The sequence below is a fragment of the Sminthopsis crassicaudata genome, chromosome 4 (assembly GCF_048593235.1).
Source record: "Sminthopsis crassicaudata isolate SCR6 chromosome 4, ASM4859323v1, whole genome shotgun sequence".
Lineage (NCBI taxonomy): Eukaryota > Metazoa > Chordata > Mammalia > Dasyuromorphia > Dasyuridae > Sminthopsis > Sminthopsis crassicaudata.
In genome coordinates, this window is record NC_133620.1 from 368,695,488 (window position 1) to 368,718,078 (window position 22,591).

Here is a 22,591-nt window from a genome sequence, read left to right on the forward strand (position 1 = left end):
AGTACAAATTTCAATTAAATCAAAACTTCAGTAGGAATTTCAATTAAATCAAAACTTCTGTGTTATATGATTATATAACCATAACCAAAAAAAAGGAGTAGCTATAAGCAACTAAAAACAGAAAATCCAGCAGTTAATATTTAGAAAATCAGAAGACAATTACAAATGAAAGATATTACTTCATAACTCATTAGTGCAGTAACTTTATAAAAATGCTTTGTGTACTATTTTAACTACTGCGTAAACACTAAAAAAAAAAAAAAAAAAAAAAAAAAGTAAGATTATAGCATTCCTGGTCTACCAGTACCCATTGACTAATAGTTGAGACATATAAATAGCCTTAATGCAATAGAGGGTATGAAAATAAACCAAGAGATCATCACCTAAATACCTGTCCCAAACTAAAGGGTTCAAGTATACAGCCAGCAAAGCTATCATGAAACCACCAGTTAAATCCAATTTTCCTATGTCCCAACACTAACTATAAAGCAAGTCTTACTTTCTGACTCTACTAACTAGACTTAGAAAGGAATTATTATTCTTTACTGCATTATTTCCTAAACATTAAGATAGTCATCTCTTGTTGGGTTCACTGATGAAAGCAAATGTGGAACTCTGGAAATCCAGGTGTCTCTCTGGCTTGCATTGCCTAGGCTGACAAAGACCATTTTGGGTTCAAGTTCACCATACCAATAACACTACCCTGCACCCAACTCACATCTCATGTTTATGAGATGATGATGATAGCTGGATCTTTGACTTACTTTTTGTGACTTCTGATTTTTAACCTTCTGGCACCAATGAAAAAAGACAAAGCCAACATATTTTGAAAGAACAGATGACAGTTATATGTACAGTCAGTATCGATATTCCTAGTTTCTTGTTTGGGCAGCAATATGTTATCAATGTTACGATTCCTGTGTCTGCTTTCTTAAAAATATAATGTGAATATCCAGATATTGTTTTCTGATTTTCTAAATATTAACTGCTTTTTTATTTGTATATTTGTATTAAGAAACTGATTAAAGCAGAGCACTAGTATAATATCAGGGATCTAACTTCTCTTAGGATGACCATATTTCTACAAATGTAGAAAGCCATCAACACTACATCTTTCTAATATTAGCCCAGTGTGTCAAAGGAGCCAGAACTCACATGGCTCTAGAAAGTGGGGAGGGCTTGAAGAACAACCATTCATTGAGCACAGTATGTCTTCCTTTTCCCCCCTTCCTCATTAACCTGGACCACTGCCATATACATGTAAAAGGAGACCTGTTGAAGTCCAAAGAGCTATGATAATTGACACATTTACTGACTTTTTGTAGGAAGTGTCAGCTGTTCTTTTGAAATGTGGCTGCTTCATCTTTTTTCATCAACGGCAAAGAATGAAAATCTAAAGTCACAAAGGACAAGCCCAAGATCTAGCTGTTTTGTTTAATTTGTCAAATAGCAAACCAGCTGCACTTTAGATTTAGGGTAAGTCAATAGGATATAATATAGGCAACTCTGTATGACTCTAATCAACTCAAACCAAAGTATTCCTATATCTTGAGAACTAGCATATCAGCATCAAATAGGTATTTATTTTTAAATGATCAGGACTCCTATCCAATAAGGATTAACTACTTTCTACATAGAAAATAAATATCTGATCTAACTGGATTCTAAGACTGAAAGGAGACGATCATACTGTGCAGAATGAGATCAAGAAATCCAAAACTTAAGACTTGGCCATTTGCTTTGGAGCTATTTGTAGGATATGGAAAAATAATTTGAAGACTGGTATGCAAACTTTTCAGCTGGTTTCAGCAACTCTAATTGATACTAAGGAATAGTCTTCTGCATTTTAAGTATGGGCCACATTTATGAATATGCCTACTGGAATGGCCATAACACAGGTCATACTCTGAAAGACTAAGACAAATACTACAGGCAAAAAAATGCTGAATATTAGGAAAGACATTGATGTTCTCTAACACTATGTTCAGTGTCAAGTAATTGTAAGAACAATAATTTTGCTGAAAGAAAAATATTTAATGGACAGGCTAAGTTACTCAAGTTTTGGTGAGAAATATAGAATATTTAAAATATCCCCATCATTAATGCAGTTGATAATGTCTTAGAAATCAGGCCTTGCTATTTGATAGAACAGCAAATGACCAAGTGTAAATATTATTAGTAGTTGAGTCTATAAAGAAAAGCTGTAGGGTATTTTGTTCAAAATAATAAAGAAATGAAGTTGCTTATGTTTCTTTATGGATGGATTCCAGAACCATCATGCTTGTGATGAATTCTGCGTGCCAATCTCTGATGAACAGCAACTGAAACAGACTAATTTTCCACACATATACAAGTAAGTGATTCTTCATGTCTTTCCCAAGCTTTAATTCTGATTTACTGTTAATTTGATTTTGTTGTTCCTTGTTTAGGAGGCTTGTGACATTGTGAGCACTCACTCTCTTGGACTGTAAGACAAATAGGTAGGAGAGACTAATAACTTTTGTGATCTCAGAATACATTCAACATGTGGAAGATGTTCTTTAGAACCAAAGTCCACAAAATGTAAAATTTAAATGTCAAATCACCAGATATTTTAATTTACATTCCCTTCTCTTTATAGAAGGAAGAAAGGCAGGAAAAGAGAAAGGTTAAGGGAAAGGGAAAGGGAAAGGGAAAGAGAAAGAGAAAGAGAAAGAGAAAGAGAAAGAGAAAGAGAAAGAGAAAGAGAAAGAAAGAGAAAGAGAATGAAAGGGAAAGGGAAAGGGAAAGGGGAAGGGAAAGGAAAAGGAAAAAGAAAAGGGCAGAAGAAGAGAGGGGAGGCAGAAGAAGGAAAGAAGGGGAGGGCAGGAGAAAGAAAGAAGGGGAGGGAAGAGAAGGGGAAAGGGTGAGGGAAAGGGAATAAGTGGAGATGAATTGAATTTCAAACAAATAAATGAAGCACTTGTAAAACTTTTCTGAAGGGAAAAAGGGAGATTGGTTCTATTTCTACTAGATACCACTGAAATCAATGTCCAAGAAGTAATGACAAGAAGTAGTTTTATGAGGGTAGTGGTAACAAATAAATAGGCTCATTGTTGAAAAAAATCAAGGAAAAATATATTGTTTCCAAAGAAGAAAACATTTACTTTTAATTTCCTTTCCTATGATTGTTTTGTCAATGATTTCCTCTCAATTTAAGCATATATCTTGCTCTAATTTGAAGGCAATCCAATATCTGAAATTCATTGATAATATGTGAAGGAAGACAAGATTATAAAGCCCTCTAACTTTTCCCATGACCATTTCAAAAGTACTTCCAGTCATCCTTAGTTACATATGTTTCCTTCTGTCCAGTTAATATGACTTTTGGCACATACATTCTCACAGGAATCAGGGGTCTGGAAGATCCTTCAAAAAGTACTTGCTGATTTTTAAAAGAGGGCTATTAAGATAAAATCTCTCATACAAGTAAAAAGCAAATCTGGAGTGCTTGATTAGGGATTAAGGCTGGGCTAAAACTAAGTTTCATTGACTTCTATTATAAGAACACAGCATTGTATAGGTGAAAGCCACTAACTGAAGAACATGCATGTCTCAAATCTGAACAGGAAGCAAAAATCAGGATGCCAGAAGTTTTAAAATCTCATATAGTTCTGTGTTATAATTGGTTCAGAAATACACCAGATAGTCACTTAAAGCAGAACAGTGTAACATAAAAAGATACTAAGTTCTGTGATAGAAAGTAATGCCTGATAATATGTAATATAGTATACAGGGGGCTTCATTCAAAAAAGTACCTACGATGGCAGCATGCTTAATATACATTACACTAGTTTGGTGTAAAGAAGTTGGAAAGTCAAACTCTAGCTTATGCTATATATGTAGGCATCCTAGTAAAATGAATATATTGACTATGATTTGATATGTTGAATCAAAACATTCAAAATTCAGCTATTAAACCCATAAGAATTTTTTGGGATGGTGGCAAGGGGATGGAGAAGTGAGAAGAAGATGCAGTTTTCTTCCTCTAATATCATGCAAGACAAAGCATTTTGGAAATCTAACCTCTAAATGGTCATTATAGTGATTCCAATATTTTGGCCTCAGACCAGGAAAAACTTCAGGAAAGCAAAGTGAACCTGCTGGTATAGGACTGTTAATATGTCTTTAGTTATCAGTTATCCTTGCTTTTTTAGAATAAGAAATCTTCCTCAGCACTTGTCTAGATTTTATTATTTGTATCACTTTCAACAAAATTGATAGATAAATGAGAAGTATGACTTGAATAGCCCAAGAATGTAGCAGAGAAAGAATGGAATTAAAGACTTGTGGAGAGATGGAGAGGAAAAGATCAAGGCTCTTAATGGGCTCCCCCCTTAAATTCTCTAGGGCAAGACTGAAACTTCACTTGCTCTGTGAAGTAAATAAAGTACAATTTGTTGTATTCAAGCTAAAGGCAATTCATGAATGAAGATAAAAGGAAAACTTCTCGGTTTTTGGTTCTAACAATGAAAAACCCAGTAAGGAAAGTGATAGGAATAGGAGCTTGATCTGAGAATTCATTGATACAATAAACTCCCAGATGAAGGAACACCTTCTACAAATTCAATTTCTGCAAATGAGTATTTTGGAATTGCCTCAAAGATTTGCAAGTAATAGTGTCCAGAGTTTACAGCCAGTAAGTGCCAGCAATAGAGCTGGACTTCATATCTTCCTGAGGTCATTTATCTACTATAATATAGTATGCACATTTTGTATCTCAATGGAGGCAATATTATAAAAATTATATCTTGATGAAGGAAGAAAGAAAAATTCTCCCAATTTTTGCTTATTTCAATTTCCATGAGGCGGTTATCACCTTCTAAATCCTAGAATTCTCTAGTTCTTGGCAGGAAAGTAAGATTTCAGGGTATTTAGAATTCTCTGAAATAAAAGTGGGCATCTTAATGAGGATAACATTATTAACATTCTCTTTTTTTTTTTATAAAAAAACTAAAATAATTAATCTATTATTTTCTTATCACTTATACATGTTTGAGGCAAGCATCTGTGAATTTCTGCTTAACAATTCTCAATTGCAGATTTATGTCAATGGAAGATGAAAAATTAAAGGTTAAAATAGAGACTAGATCCTTCTCAATCTTATTCTTACCATCCATAGAATAGGGGAATTCTTTACATTAGTGATTCACAGAAAAAACAAATCGAGGTTTCTCCAAATGGTCAAACCCAGAGAAAGATGAATCAGTCAAGGGCAGCATACAGTGGCTTGTTAGAGCTAGGTTATATCCTCCTGCCTTCACCATTATATAGTCTTGGTGCAGCTGCTACCAAAATCCTTATAGAGATGCTTGGAGGTACTGACCATGAAGGTGTAAATACATCTGTCTTTTGCCATTTACAGAACTACTGGCCTCCTATACAATTGAGATTGAGACAGATGGTCCTTGTCCCATCTAAATATTATCCTGCAACTCCTTTTAGGGATATGCATTTCCAGAAATGAGAGGGCAGATGTTAAGCACATGCTTTGCCCGTTGGAGGTTTATGTTAAGGCTTCTGTCTCAATTTGGCCATTTTAGATGTACCCAGCTTCTTAGATTCCAGGCAATCCTTGGAAATTACAGCTTTGTTAATATATCTTTTCACATAAATCAATTCTGTCATGAATTCAATAGTCTTTCTTTAGGGTGAAATTGTCAGCTGACTAGAAGCACTCTTCATGGATTGAATAAGTGTAAAAGTAGGTTATCTGTGGATTCTCCCTGCTAGAAATGCTGGGTTAAATATTTCTTGCTTAATACACAAAGGAAACTTGCATAGAAACACACTTAAATCCAGCAAGTAAGAATTCACAGCCGAAAGGGTAACAGTGGAGAAAGTCTTTTATATTCATTCACAATATTTAAAACAGCTTCCAAGAATAAAATTTGAGCACATCACATCATCCAACTATATCATCAAATGACATTGGTATGGATACTATATTTCATAGTAAATAAGTCAGTTAAGTGAAAGTTATGAAAACAAATTAACAGTAGCCTTCTAGATTTGACCATGATGGAATTTTAAAAATATAATAAAAAAGATAAAGGTTTAAGAAATCAGGAAAGAAATATCTGAAACTCCACTTAATTCTTCAATTTATACAAGCATACCTGGATATATACCTATTTTACCAAGGAATATTATTAACATATAAACTAATTTGATCCTAGAGCATTTTCCTTTATAATATCTGATAGCTTTCAACATGAAAAGACCTAATCATGAGTTAGAAAGAGCAGACTGAAAATGTTTCTGTTTCACATCACAAAACAGTCATTTGAATATAAGTGATCTTCACAATATCTAGAATAATCGGTTTAAGTCTTTCAAGACCATAATGCTATTACAAAAAACAAAACAAAACAAAAAAAAAAACTTTGAAACTTAAGTTGACTGTAGGTTTGGTTCAAATCTACATTCTATAAGGAAAAAAAATGTTGGGTCAAATGAGAAAGATTGAGAGATGCAGAACTTATCTCCAAAGTTGGCAACATGGCAGGAACCAGAATATCTCGAAAAAGGAAATTGAGAGAGAATATGAGAAACCAATTATTGCCAAGACTCCAGAGGATGAAATGGAGCCTACTATATTGTATAAGAAGTTCTCCAAAAATAAAAAATAAAAAAACCTTGAAAATACAAAATATTCTCTCTGGTGCTGGTCATTTAGAACACTACAAACTAGGTACTAAAAATGGTAGAGAATTGCTTCACTAAAATGAAAATAAAAGAAGAGATAAAGTATGAGGTATTTTTCCAATTCCAAAATACTGTAATTTTATTTCTACTGAACAATGCTGTTCGTACATTAGATATTTGATAGTCCTGGAATGGACACTAAGGTATTGTCATCATCAAAGAGTTTTATTCTGAAGTGGTATCTCATGGGGGGGGGGGGGGAAGGGAAGAAAAAGGGGGAGGGGGAAGGAGGGGGAAGGAGCGGAAGGGTCAAGGAGGAGGTAGATATTAAAAAGGGGGAAAAGAGAAGAGAAGAGAACGAGAGAGAGAGAGAGACGAGGTACGCACGAGAGAGACCAGAGAGCGGACCGACCGAGGAGAGACGAGAGAGAGAGAGAGATGAATATGAATGAGGGACAAAACAATAGAAGTCATAGTACTCCTAATCCATAGTACTCTAATTTTTAGTTGTTAAAAAATTCACTGAGATATTTTTAAAACCTTTGTCGTTCAAAAAGCCAACCATAATTAACAGGAAAATGAATTTTTTGTTTTCCAAATTCACAAAAGAGAATCCTTTAAACTAGGGCTCCATTAAGTTGGGGTCTGGTTTAATGATAAATTCCAGGACTATTTATGAATTTAGGTATGGTTTATTTTAACTTTATTAGTTTTGATATAATTCTATTATTTTATTTAATGTTTCTAAAAGTCCCTAAAATAATTTACAATTATTCTGAAAATAGGTCCATAGGTGGCACCAGACTGCTGAAAGGGTTTAAGATGTACACATGTGCGCGCACACACCCACACACACACACACACACACACACACACACACACCCCTTCCTCTGAAGGCATAAGCCAAATTAATGCAGACATGAGAAGACTCATAAGATTGCAATGGCTTTTAGTAAAGAACCCAGTATATCTTTTTCAAACATGTTGGTTAATTAACCCCAGATGCTAATATTCTCCCTTTGGGATTGCCTTCCATTTACACTGTATATATCTTGTGTGTGTATAAATGTTTTTAATTTGATCTCCCTCATTATAATGTGAATTCCTTGAAGGCAAGAACTTTTTCTATGGCTTTCTACTATCCCTATAACCTAGAAAAGTTCTTAGCACTATTATCTAATACTTTGAAAGAGGCTAAATAACTAGTTTAATTGAACTTTCTTTTTAAGAAGTTGCTGTCTGGGAAAAAAATAAGACATGAATATGTTGGAAAATGGAGGTGATATAAAAACAAAAGAAATCAATAAAATTAAAACATGCAAATTAATATTAATGTGATATCGATTTTGGTCCAAATCAGATGCTATATAGTCATCATTTGGCCTGATTAAAAGAAATTTTTAGCAGCAGCAGAGATGAGAAATGGCTTGTTCCAAGGTAATGTTTTAAACCACATCAGGCATTCTAAATACATGATTTCTATTTCATTAATAAATTATTACACGTCAATATTAAAGAAACCATGGATCAGTAACATAGCATTTTTTGGTCTATGAATCTTAAATGCTCAACATGTTATTAACCCAGATGAAGGAAAATAAGAGCTCACCATCATAGTTAGATGTGGATAGGTGAGGACCCATGGTTCCCATCAGTATCCTGCCCTCCATTAGACATATTCTTGAGAGAAAGCTGTGAGAGTAGGACAGCTCACACATTAGATATTAAATTGCTAGTATTACTAGAAAAAGAGATGGAGCAGTCTTCTAACAATTCAATTCAATACAACAAAATCTGTATCCATTCAGTGCTTAATATGGGCAAGATCAAATAAATGAAGTGGCACACTGCTGCCTTCCCCAAAAGGGAAAGGTCTCTAGTACTTGGAGAAAAGTTTCTATGGAAAATTAACAGAAAAGTAATCAGGAAACTAAGGCCTGGGGACATATAATGACTTGCAGGATCACACAAGTGGCAGACACATGATGGAAACATGGAACTGACTTACAAGAATACTGATTTATCCTGAAACCAGGAATTAGGACCCAACTAAATTAGAATGTTCTAGAAAAAGTAAGAGAGAAGCCAAATGGTAAAAGAGAACTTGGGCTGAGAATGAGAAATAAGGGAGTGTAAGGGGTCATCCTTTAACAAAAGGGCAGTGGAAAGGATGATGAGACTTTGTCTCAGTGTCTTGGTTTTGAATATAAACTCTACCAAATGTGAAATAATTTTGAGCAAGTATTCTTAGAACTTTCCTAGATCTCAGAGAAAAAGTGAGCATCACTAAGTTTCAATTTGTTCATTTGTAAATTGAAAGAGTTGGACTAGAAGCTCTTGATATTCTTCTTTTCCATCCTAAATCTATGAATCTATATGTGTTAAGAAAGTAGGTTGGCATTGCAACCTGGTATAATGGATACATTTCTGTGTTCCTTTTATCATTAAAAATGTAAAGGAATTTGTGGTTTTTGTTTGTTTTTAAAATGCTGCATTCTGTTCTATTTTGCTCCTCTAGGTCCATAATCCATGAATTGAATGTCGTATAGGGAAGGACCAGACTTTTCTGCAAGTAAAGAGATAATATTCTTCTCATTTTATAAACTCTACAAAAGCATGAGGCAATAATTCTTATTATAAATGAAAGAGAAACAGAGGAAAGGGTCAAATGGCTATTCATATTGAAACTAAATTTCTCCTATCTACAAAATTACAAATGTAAAATAAATTAAGAGATTTGAAGTCTGAATAATTTATTGATAACATCTGACTGAGGTAAATATGTTATATCAGAGACTAGATTTTTCTCTGAAACATGGGACAAATTTGTTTTATTTCTGCTCATGATTGCTACATAAGCCTTTGTCGATGGCAGCCCAGGTACCTCTTGTTTACAGACTCTACTTGATCCAGGAGAAGTGGAATAATTTGAATGTTCTGTCCTTCTCTGACTGAGATTTAGAATTCAAACAGAGGCACCAATTATGAGACTCTGCTTTATAGTACAGAAGGGCCACATGAAACACTCTACCATCTACTCCTATAACTATTAAGGCATATTAACAAAAAGGTTAGTTAATATGAATCTCTTCTTTCTGGTCAATACAATAGCAATTGAAGATGGAACATGAAAAAAGTGTTTTTTTCCCCATCCTTAGCCAAGTCAGACTCTTGGCAAATCAATTTCCTTTTGATACCTTCAGTTTCTTTTCTTCTAAAATGTGGACAATTGAAATTCTCATTTATACACTGTCTTGCTCACAACACAATGAGATAGGGAGCATAAATACCATCTACAGTTTTGAAACAATGAAACCATGAGAAGTCATATATAATCATATCGTTATTAAGTGTCTTTAGTTGAATTTGAAGCCAATTTTTGTAACTCCAAGTCCAACACTTTCTCCACTACACCAAATTAATTATTAACAATACTTTACAGTCTAACACTTCCTACATGAGACTTGTCAGGTAATGTAAGAATTATTGTTTACATTTTACAAACCAAGAAATGAAAATTCAAGATTCAGCACCATGACAAACATAGCTAACAAGTGCAGAAAAAGTATCTGAACTCAAATCTTTTAATTCTGAATTCAAAACTCTTTCTGTATATATCATGATGCATTTTGACAATATTTAAGACCCATACTCCTAGCCTCACAGCTATGAGAACAAGTGAGGTTGTCTATATAAACCATAAAATAGTGTACAAAATATAGACTTATTTTACCACTATTCAAATACTATAAAAAGGACACATAGTTGTGGCCTGAAACTCAATCCATCTCCTGCTTCCCTTTTCTTTTTTAAACCACACCATCCTATGGCTGGAATATGTCATCCCACATTCTCTTTCTCTAAGAATCACTGTCACAATACAAGTCTCAGCTCATATTAAGTGCTCTCCATGAAATCAACTTTGCATTTACCTTTTCTGCATAGATGCTTTAATTTTTACAGAAATGTATAAGCTTCCTGAAGGCAAAGAAAGTTTTGTCTCTATATACTTAGTGCTCTGGATGTATTAGGGACTTAATAAACACTTACTGAATTGTTGAATTATGTGAAAATGTATTTTAATATTTTTCTAGATCAGATTTATGACTACATTCACATATCCTAACCACCATCATGTCATACCACCTGCCCTCCAGCCTCCACCTCTATCTGAAACTAAAAGAATGCTCCTTGGGACCGCGAAATTTGATTATAAATTACTTCATCATCTCTTACCCATTTCTCAGGAATTTCTTAGCTATTTCTATGCTATGGCCCCATGCCCTATTTTCAACCTTTAAGTCTGGGAAAATTAATGAAATCAAACCCACTCTTCTTGACAAGGATAGCTTAATCAATCTCCTTATTACTCTATTTACTCCATTCACCACTCTTACTTCTTTCTCCTAAACACTCTTTTTTTGACTACATACCCATATATGTATATGTGCGGATATTATCCTGTAAGAATGAAAGCACATTGGGACATTGTAAATTTAGTTGTAAATTGGTACAAACATTTTAGAAAACAATTTGGAATTACGCCAAAAAAAAAAAAAAAAAGTGATTAAAATGTCTCTATCCTTTGACCAAAGATTCTATTACTGGGTTTATTCCCCAAGAAAGCCATTAATAAGAAGAAAGTCCCCATATATAACAAAATATAGATAGCAGCACTTTTCATGATAGTTAAGAACTCAAAACAAAACAGTTATCCATAGATGTAGGAATGGCAAAACAAACTGCAGTACATAAATGCAATGAGATATTACTGTTTTTTAAGAAATGTTGGATGTGATAAATACAGAGAAGCATTGAACAATCTACATGAACTGACATAGAGAATAGTAAGCACAGCCAAGGGAAAAATATGGACGATAACAACAACAATGCAAATGGAAAGAAAATACACACAGAATTACACACACACACACACACACACACACACACACACACACACACACACACTCCAAAAGTAAATGTTGCAAAATTATAAAAAAGCAAGACTTAGAAGAAGAGATATGAGAAGATGCTCCTAATTCATCCCATTGTGGACATGAGAGGTCTTCATAAGCATCACATATTGAATGTTTTTAGATTTTTAACTGTATTGCTCTATGGTCCTTTTTTTTTTTCTTTCTTTCTTTTTTTTTTCTGATGCAATTGGGATTAAGTGACTTGCCCAGGGTCACACAACTAGGAAGTGTTAAGTGTCTGAAACCAAATTTGAATTCAGGTACTCCTGACTTCAGAGCTGGTGCTCTATCCACTGTGCCACCTAGCTGCCCCTGTTGTACTAATTTTTATCTCTTCTATGTATTTTTTTTTGTCCTTAAAAACATTCTGTCACATGAGATGATGACTTGCAAGGAGGACAAGATGATAGACAGAGAGGAAAACTATATTACTGTAAAAAACAAGACATGAATTAAAACTTACTTTAAAAAATAATTTGTGCACTTTGAAGACAGAAAATTATATGCTTGATAGTATTTGTATTACTAAGCACCATATCTGACACACAAGTGCTTAATAAATGCTTTCTGATTCATGACAGGTGAGGAAATTACAAGACAGAGAAGACTTAGACACTGCAACCTGATGTCTCTAAAGAGTTAAATGGTTTGTCCTAAGTCAGTTAAGTGACAGCCAATAAGTGTCTGAGGCAAGATTAGAATCCAGGTCATGCTGATTCTGAAGCCAGCTTTCTATCCATTATACCATACTGCATCCCAGAGACTGCTATGTGGTGTTATTATTGTATTTTTTTGAAATTTGAATTAGAAGGGAGACTAGGGCTTTCACATTTTTCAGATAAAGAAAACTGGAAAAATATAAAGAAAACCTTAGAAATCATCTAGAAGGACTTCTTTTTTCATGTCCTAAAGCTCTCTGTCAGTTTAGGGAAGCCTATAGACACCTTTCCAGAATAATGTCTTTAAATATATTTTTAAAAAATGAAAGAACTAATAAAAAAATCAATCATATTGAAATAAAGATGTAATTTTTATTTCATTAAGAATTATTTTTATTACTATCTAGGATTATAAAGAAAGGCAATTATATAGAATTAAAGCTATCAACATAATTAAAAAGGAAGTTCACAGACCCCACATTAAGAATTCTTGAGGTAGGCCAAAGACTGTATTTAATACAGGAGGAAACTCTTAGAGAAATAAAGCAAGTGCCTAGAGCTGGATACCTGTACATTGACTACAATATCACACTGCTCCAGTTCATATGAAGAATATGAAAGGCAGTACTAACACAAAAACTTTTCTCTCTAGTAGTGGTATCAGTCAAAAATAACCAAAGAGTATGCATAGAGAATGTTCTACTGTGATGGCAAGAAATATGCAAATGACACATTGAGGCAAAGGCAAAAACAGTAAAGTCTAGGCTAACAGATCTGGATTTTATTGTTCTTGTTTTTGCAAAGGAGAGAGAGGGAAGAAGGGATGGAAGGAAAGGACACAGGAAGGAAGGAAAGACAGATGGAGGAAGGGAAGGAGGGAAAAAAGGAAGGAGGGAGGGAGGAAAAAAGGGAGGAAGGGAGGAAAAAAGGGAAGAAGGAAGGAAAGGAGGAAAGAAGGAAAGGAAGAAGAAAGGAAGGGAGGGAAGGAGGAAAGGAGAAAGGGAGGAAGGGAGGAAATAAGGAAAAGAGGGAGGAAAAATGTATTTTAAAATTTGTACCTAATATAATAGGTTGGCATTAAGTTTCATGCTTCAATGAAAACCATGTCTTGTTGTTATACCTTATCTTCTAAAAAATAGCATCTTAAAGAGAATCAAGTGTTGAGTGGCTTGCTTACCCTGTGCGTTTGGTGATGGTCCCCAATGTCATTGGCTGCTTGATTTGCGCAAGAGGTATCACTACCATCAAACTAGGGAGTGGGGAAAGCCGAGGATTGCCAGGGTTGTTGTTGGTGAAATTGTTGTAGGAGTCTTGGCTATTTAGTTTTCCTTCAATGAGACAAAGAAATGACAGAATTAGCAAAGGATGTTCTTCCACCTCTGAAGATGTTGGCTCTAAATTTGCTGATCTGAAGCAAGAAGTATTTTAGTTCAAATTTGAGTCCCAAAGAATCACTGTTCAGACTCAAAGAATGACAGCCAAAAAGAACCTTATCTATTCCAATCATTATTCAAATGGGAAAATAAGGTCTAGAGAAAAGATTAAGGGTTGGTAGACTATGAGATCTTCTAATTCCTACTGTGGTGTTTTATGTCTACTTCCAAGGAATATCTGGATCACCATTACTGTGGATAATTTGGAAGCTAAACACTCTGATAGGCCACTAACGCATTTTCAAATATATGTAGAAATATAAAAAGTCCAGAAATTCTGAAGCCAAATGTTTTATTTTGTTGTTTTAATTGAGAAGTGTGTTTGAAATTCAGGCAATACTTTCTAAAATGACTCTAGGAACTCTCATAACTTTAAATATGGATGGATTAAACAAAGTAATTTTTTAAAAAGAGATAGACTGAATACAAAGGAGCCTAAAATTTGTTGTTTATAAAGCATATTAAAAGCAATGATATAAATAGAATAATAAAAAAAAAGAAGCTCACAAATATTTACTATGCACATGAATCCAAAAAAGAAGAAGTTGGATTCATGCTATCAGACAAAGCAAACATAAACATTCATAAAATATATCAAGAAGAACAAGGAAATTACATTATGCTAACAGGAACCATAGACAAGAAACAAATATCTATATGAAATAGATATATTTCAAATGTCATACCATCTAAAAGTCAAAAAAGAAAAACTCACTGAATTGCTAAAAGATATAAACAGCAACACAACCATAGCATGAGGCTTTAATATTTCCTTCTCAAAGACAGTCAAACCGAATAAAAAGACAAATAAAATTCATAGAATTAACATAATTTTTGAGGATTTTAGAGTTAAAGATTTATGGTGCCTTCTGAATGAAACCACTAAAAATTATACATATTAGTCACTACCAATTTTTTCGCATCATTTTAAAAATTGACCATGTTAAGACACAAAGAAATTTCAAATAAAGGTAAAAAGTCAGAAAAACAGCATATCCTTTACAAATCATTAAAAAAAGCATATGTGAATGTAAGGATTCTTTTTTTTTTTTTTTAAAGAATGTAAGGATTCTTAAACAGCAAGCATATCAAATAATAAATCATATTTTAGCAACTATATGAAAAAATAATAATGGGAAAAATAGCAAAATTTCTAAGATACACAAAGCAGAACACAAAGGAAAAATCATATCCCAAAAAAACATTACATTAAAAAAAAACAATCCCCAAAGTGGGTCGTAGTGAGAGAGAGAGAGAGAGAGAGAGAGAGAGAGAGAGAGAGAGAGAGAGAGAGAGAGAAATAAAAATCTCAATTCTAGCATTTACTAATTTGGTGACCATGGTCAAATCACAACTCCATATTTTCCTTATCTGTAACAAGAGATTGTATGAAATTTTATATATATAAACTATAAGGAAAGGGAAAGGGAAAGGGAAAGGAAAGGGAAAGGGAAAGGAAAGGGAAAGGGAAAGGAAAGGGAAAGGGAAAGGAAAGGGAAAGGGAAAAGGAAAGGGAAAGGGAAAAGGAAAGGGAAAGGGAAAAGGAAAGGGAAAGGGAAAAGGAAAGGGAAAGGGAAAAGGAAAGGGAAAGGGAAAAGGAAAGGGAAAGGGGAAGGGAAAGGGGAAAGGAAAGGGAAAGGGGAAAGGAAAGGAAAAGGGGAAAGGAAAGGAAAAGGGGAAAGGAAAGGAAAGGAGAGGAGAAAAGAGGAGAGGAGAGAAGAGGAGAGGAGAGGAGAGGAGAGAAGAGGAGAGGAGAGGAGAGGAGAGGAGAGGAGAGGAGAGGAAAGGAGAGGAGAAGAAGAGGAGAGGAGAGGAGAGGAGAGGAGAGGAGAGGAGAGGAGAGGAGAAGGGAAAAGGAAAAGGAAAAGGGAAAAGGAAAGGAAAAGGGAAAAGGAAAGGAGAAAAAAGGGAAAAGGGAAGGGGAAAGGAAACAATGCAAGAGCCAGCCAGCTTATAATAGAATCAAGGGACTTTAAAGAGACAAGCCATGGTAAATTAGAAGGTTTAGATCATTAACTTGTTTTTCTCTGTTTCTATAATGCTAGGAAATGTCGGCTTTGTCCTCAGTCAAAGGAAGGCCATATTGGGAATTAGAATTCTAAACAACTGGGCCATTCTAAATAGAAATTACACAAACCCCAGGTCAAATCCATACAGACTGTATTGAAGAGGGTGCTTTAGATTTCAAACCCACTGCACATCCAGTGCAACCACATTTTCCAAAAGGAAGAATAACAGTATGAAAGAATTTCCCTCACAGGAAGCAGAATGAAAAGCCACAATGGCACTTTAAATGGGTTGAAGATAGGAGAAGGGAAAAAAATCTTTAATGAATTTCTCATCTTTCTAAAGACACTTAATGCTTTATTTGCTCTCTTCTCAGGGTTATTTAATTCAACATAACAGGTAGCTTATTGGCTCCCTGCCCCCCTACCTTTCCATTTAAAAAAACCTTGCACATGACATCATACACTCAGGAAAACTAATGCCCCCAAATGAATCTTTTTTTTTTTTTTTTTGGAAAATAATATATATTTATAAACACTTTCATGAATCAAAAGATTTTACATATAACATACTATACAGCATAAAACTAAAACAAATACAGAAAGCAATAATTTTAAAAGTCTCAACCAAATACAAAAATAGAAAGAGTAAAACATCAATGAAATCAATAAAATTAAAAACAATAACCCTAAAACATTAATTAAGCTAAATAAAGAAGGAACTTTTTTTTATTAAAGCCTTTTATTTTCAAAACATATGCATAATTTTCATTATTCACTCTTGCAAAACCTTGTGTTCCAAAATTTTTCCCTCCATTCCTCCTACCTTCTCCCCTAGACAGCAAGTAATCCAATATATGTTAAACATGTACAAATCTTCTACACATATTTCCACATTTATCATGCTGCACAAGAAAAATCAGATCAAAAAGGGAAAAAATGAGAAAGAAAACAAAATGCAAGCAAACAACAACCACAAAATGAAAATACTATGCTGTAATCTACACTAAGTCCCCACAATCCTTTCTCTGTGTGCAGATGGCTCTTTTCATCACAAGACCATTAGAACTGGCCTGAATCACCGTGCTGTTGAAAAGAGCCATGTTTGTCAGAATTGATCATCACATAATCTTGTTACTGTATACAATGTTCTCTTGGTTCTACTCACTTCAATTAGCATCAGTTCATTTAAGTCTCTCCAGGCCTCTCTGAAATCATCCTGCTGATCCTTTCTTAGAGAACAATAATATTCCATTACATTCATATACCATAACTTATTCAGCCATTCTCTAATTGATGGGCATCCACTCAGTTTCCAGTTTTTTGCCACTACAAAAAGGGCTGCCACAAACATTTTTGCACATGTGGGTCCCTTTCCCTTTTTTATGATCTCTTTCTCAAAAGAATCTTAAGAATGCAAAAGTTTGGCAATCTGGCTTTTGCTTAATATTGTCCTGATATACGAAAACCTGAATGCCAATAATCTATTGTCTATCACAACTGATCCAAGAGACAAATGACTTAAAATAATTTTTCGTAAAATGTTAGTGATAAAGACTGTGGGAAAAACAAAACAAAATGAAAAATTAAGAAAAAAAAAAGCAGAGAAAGCTATGCTTTGTTTAAAAATGTTTCCTTTCAAGATCCATATGTTAGTAAAGCTAATAAGAGATATCTTGCTCATATTTTGAAGATTCAATTAGGTCTCAATTTTTTTTTTTTAACAAAATAGACATCACTATTATCACAAAAATAGAACTCACTCATTTGAATAAAGTTAGTGCTCATAAGTAATCAAGTAATCTCCCGCCAAAACTGTTCCATAGCTATTCTTTCATTGTGTAAGGAGTTTTAGGAAACTTTATCTGACAAACTCATTCACTGTAATGTAAATGAAACTTATTTTACCTTCCTCCAATAGACTGACTAAGGAACAACCTGAAGAGACTTCAGGTTAAAATTAAGTGCCCTAGAGTTGAGATGATTCTAATCTGATCTAATCTAATCAAATGTTTATTGTCAACCTTCTACTCTTGTAAAGAAGCAGCAATATCTATAACTGAGTTAAATTAGAAGAAGAAATTCATGCTATCATTATAGAGGACAACTAAAGAATGCCCCATCTTCCAAATTACTAAGAAATAGATCAAATTATCACAACTTTTATTACCCTACAATTCTTTAGTCATATAAATAAACATCACACAAACTGTAGCTTTAGTTGTTCCAGATCATGACTTTCTGACTTCTAACAAAAATATATATATATATTTAAAATGGTTTGGCTATCTGGGAGTAAGATGAAAAGTGACAAGAAACATTGGATTAGATTAGATCAAATTAGAAATAAATGTTCTCAAGCAGCATCTTTTTTTCCTAGAAAACATGGTGACAGACCTTGCCACACTCAAGATAATGTAGCATTCACTTTAAAGAATGACTACTAAGGCAGGAAGTACTTATGAAGTTAGTTGCAGAAGTGACAGAAATGTAAAGGAGCTATGGATTTTTTTCCTTTCTTTTTATCATTGAAGTATGAAGGTAGCTTCCACAATGTAGCTAATGATTTAACCAAATGCTCCATTCACATCCCCAGAACAGCAAATGGATGTTTTTACAATACCCATTGGAGATTTTAACTGAAATCTCAATACATGCCACCTTAGCAAAACAAGGCGAAGAACAAGAATCTCAGGCACAGAAAATGAAGGTTAATTTCCCCCTCATTTCTCTTACAGAATTCTTATTAAAGTTAATGGAAGTTGTCTAAACATGTCAAGGGGATAATTAAAAGTAGCATTCACAATATACACAATATATATCTAAATATATTATAGAAAAATAATAATGCACAAAGCAGGAAGAATATTTAGATAGTGCAATGAATAGAAAGAATGCCAGGGCTGGAATAAGACATAAGTTCAAAATAGTTTTGTGACCTGGGCAAGTCATTTAACCCTCTTTGCATCAATTTTCTCATCTGTAAACTGAATAGGAGAAGAAGGAACAAAAAATAGAAGAAAAAAAAAAAAAGAAAAGGAGGAGAAAAAAAAGGGCAAGGAGGAACAGCAAACCATTCCAGTATCTTTGCCAAGAAATCCCATAAATGGGGCCACAAATAGTTGGATAAGACTGAAATGACTAAATAACAACAAAAATATACAAAAGAACAATCAGTGAAGCAATAAGATGATTAAGAAAATATGTCACAAAAAGAAAAGGAAAAGTTTTAAAAAGAAAGATATGAAGACATTACTTATTTCAATCTTTTATCCAATATTTGGTAACTGTGAGATCATAGATATTTAATTTAATCTGAGTCATTATTTCCTTATTTGTGAAATGGGGATAAGAGCTGAAATATCATATCCCAGGATTATATTAGATAATATATGTCAAGTCCTTTGTGTAACATAACAATTCCACATATCAACATCAGCTTTCATTATTATCATTATTCTTTAATATATATGAATCTCCTTGGCAAGGAGGCTAAAAATATAACTACTGAGTTCAGCAAGGAGGTTACAACTAATGATAAAAATTTACATTCATATGGTCAGTTAAGATTTACAAAGCATTTTCTTCACTATTCCATACTGGTAACTTTTGAATGAAAATGTTGAGAAAAGTAAAGAGAAAAGCAGATTCCACTTTTAACAATGTGAAGAGAAGGGGAGTTAAAAGAGAGAGGCAGCAAAGCAAGCATGCAAGGACTTTAGCAAGACTTGAGCATGTGTTAAAGTAGAAATAGAAGGAACCTGTTAAAGTAGAAACAGAAAAGTCATGGTGTGGCAGAAACTCAATACAGCATGAAGGGAGAAGAAAATTGTGGGACAGGGGAAGTGGAGGAGAAGGAAGTGATGGGGATCAGAGTAAAGATGATGAATCTATGCAGATGCAGAGATGGTGATACATAAGGATAAAGTTTAGGGATATAAGTGAAAGCTAATGTTTGATGACCTTTGGCTTCCCTATAAAGCAGGGGGTAAAATGATTTAAACAATCAATACTTTACATCCTAGGCAAAATATGGTACCAAAAGTTAAAATGTCCATGTTCAAAAAGTCAAAACTGAATGCTGTGAAGCTATGAAACCCAAGTTTAGGGTTAAAGAGAATGAGAGAGAGAATGAGAGAGAGAGAGGGGGGGGGTATCTTAATCCCTTTGTAGAAATCATTATGGGAGCTAAATATGAGACAATTAATTCATGACAATCAAATAAATGAATAAATTTTAGGTAACTGTTCTTTAAAAAAAAATCATTATGTGATGGACCATGGAAATGAAGGATGGCATAGATTTATAATTGTTTCATATATTGGTTAGTTTTACTAAACTGCTTTTCACCTTTTTTTTTTTTTTTTAAATTCTTTGTAAGGAAAAGTGGCATGGGAGGAATGAACAAAAAGCTGCCTTCAGAGCCAGGAAGATCTGGGTGCAAATACTAATTCTCAGGCACATTGTCCAGGTATGACTGGACATACCACAATCTCTCAGTAGGCAGCTACAACAGTAGCAGGGAAAATATCAGCATTCAATTGTAGAGGAGTTTCTTCACCTAGGAGTTCCGTTGCAGAAAATTACTGGTCTAGAAAAAAAGGCATGGCTTTTTGGGAGAGATGGATATTTTATAAAATTCAGGTGAAGTAAAAACAAAAGCTATTGATAAAAATGTATTTAAAATAAGACATATTTTTAAAATAAATTCAAAATGTAAATTTATTATTCAAGAATAAATCTTTAAAATGATTTTTGGCTTATGGGAAAGACAAAAAAATTCAAATTCAAACACATCAGAATAAAACAATGATACTTTTTGTTTTGTTTTATTTTCACTCCCACAGACTCTTGGGCCTAAGTTCAGTGATAGCTATTCTAAGCAAAGTTGCAGAAATTATTTGCTGGTAATCATGTAAAAGATTGCCTTTTTCAATCATCAGAATTTGTTTTGATAGAGAAGACTCTGACAAGTTAAGATTAAGTCAGGTCACCAACTAGCACTAGTTGGCTACAGGAAGTGTTTTTGATACCTTTCCTCTTCTCTTCTCTCCACTGGTACCCAGAACAACTGGGTCAACAAAATTACACTGTCAACAGCATCTTCTTTTAATTGAACCCTGCAACAAGTCTGGTGGTTACTTTCATCAAGGCCCAAGTCTTAGCTCTCTATATAGTCAGCAATATTGGAAAGTTCTTCTTGAAGAAGTAGTAGTATTTAATAATCAAAAGGGCAAAACCAGTACACATAGGCAGAGTGCTTTGACCCTGATCAATTGTCTCCTCATTTCTTTTTTTCATTTAGGGGTCAAAATATTTCTTCTTTTTCTACATGTCTGCGATACACAAGACAAATAATATCATGAGAAGTTTTCTGAGACCTCTGAAGAAAATCACTGTACAAAACTAAAGCCATCACTCTCATTAATCCTTCCTGCCCACCTTTCTTCTTGCTGTCTTTTAATTCCAAGAGAATAAAGAAAAAGGTTTTAATTACAGCTGAATGACCCAAACTCTGAAAATGGACATCTCAAAATATCAAAATGAATGTAACTTTCCAAAGTTTCTGTACTTTCAAGCTTCAGCTAGGACAAGACCTAAAAGCAAGTGAAAATATATCACAAGAAAGGCTGTTCCCAAAGTATTTCTGACACAATGAAACACAGAAAGTCCTAAAAACTTCATGAGAAAGTTAATTTTTGCAAGAGTCCTGGTTCTATTTTTTTTGCTTGAATCCATACAGATAAGTTTTATATAAGCTTGCAGTAAACTTTTGAGTCCTTATACAAATTTGCTATAATTCTGAACTTTTAAAGGTCCACCAGTCCCTTGCAATGAGTAGTTATAAAAATTTAAACAACATCAACCAAGCATCAGTAATACTGTTTGCCAAGAGGTGAAAGAAGGAATTTCATCTGGAGAAGGATGTAAAAAAAAGAGAATTAGCATTTATATAGAGCTTACTATATATGCCAAGCACTGTGCTAAAACACTTTCTTAATATTATATCATCTGATCCTCAAAACAAACTTGAGAAATAGGTCTGTTAAATCTATTTTAACAGTTAAGGAGACAGAGGGGAGAGAGGAAAGGAAAGGGTTGGGAAGAAAGGAAGGGAAAGGAGAAGAGGAGAAAAGAATCCCAGAATCAGATATAAAATGCATTTTTATGCTTGTTAAAAAAAAATAGTTCAGTGAAAATGATATTTCAGATTGTTAAAGGGGACATCAACATATGAATGACTTTTTTAAAAATTTTCAATAGAAAGCAATAAATTAGCAAGAGAATCAGGGGTCTCTGTTAGTCACTGACTTGCTGTATAATTCTGGATACTTAATGTGCCTCAACATTTTCATTAAAAAAAATGGAAACAATAATATGGGACACAGATTTTATTCACAATAACCCTGTAGTACATAGAAAGTAGTCTAGCTACCTTCAGTAGCCTCAAAAGAAAAGAAAAGAAAAGATTCATAAAATCAGATCATAGAACTTTGAGAATTTAGAAACCATCATTTTACAGAAGAGGAAAATGAGTCATAATAAGATTTTATTTGACATACCAACAATAAGACAGTTAGTTATATTAGGTAATGAAAAAAATAATGCATAGTGTAATGGTAAGTAAAAGTGGTAGACTTGGATTCAGGATTTGATTCCAGTTCTGACACAGGCTTGTCCAGGGACAAATTATTTAACCTGGGATGAGTAATGACATTTCACTACCTACTTCACAGAGTTGTTGTGGGCAAAGATCTTTTTTAGTGTGGGCAATTATTTTTAATGCTTTCTCTTTTAGAGCAGTTAGCACAAAGAGGACAATGTCTGCAGGGCATCTTGGAATTCTGGGA

General features: G+C 33.8%; 1 protein-coding gene across 16 annotated transcripts in view; it reads right to left on the reverse strand.

Annotated features, from left to right (window-relative positions):
* BCAS3 (BCAS3 microtubule associated cell migration factor) overlaps positions 1 to 22,591 on the reverse strand; it is a 784,754-nt gene that overhangs the window by 409,003 nt on the left and 353,160 nt on the right. For all 16 annotated transcript variants that reach the window (XM_074262034.1, XM_074262038.1, XM_074262041.1 and 13 more), the window contains exon 16: positions 13,479 to 13,629. In XM_074262034.1, coding sequence (XP_074118135.1) covers positions 13,479 to 13,629 — 151 coding nt within the window. The remainder of the gene's footprint in view (positions 1 to 13,478; positions 13,630 to 22,591) is intronic.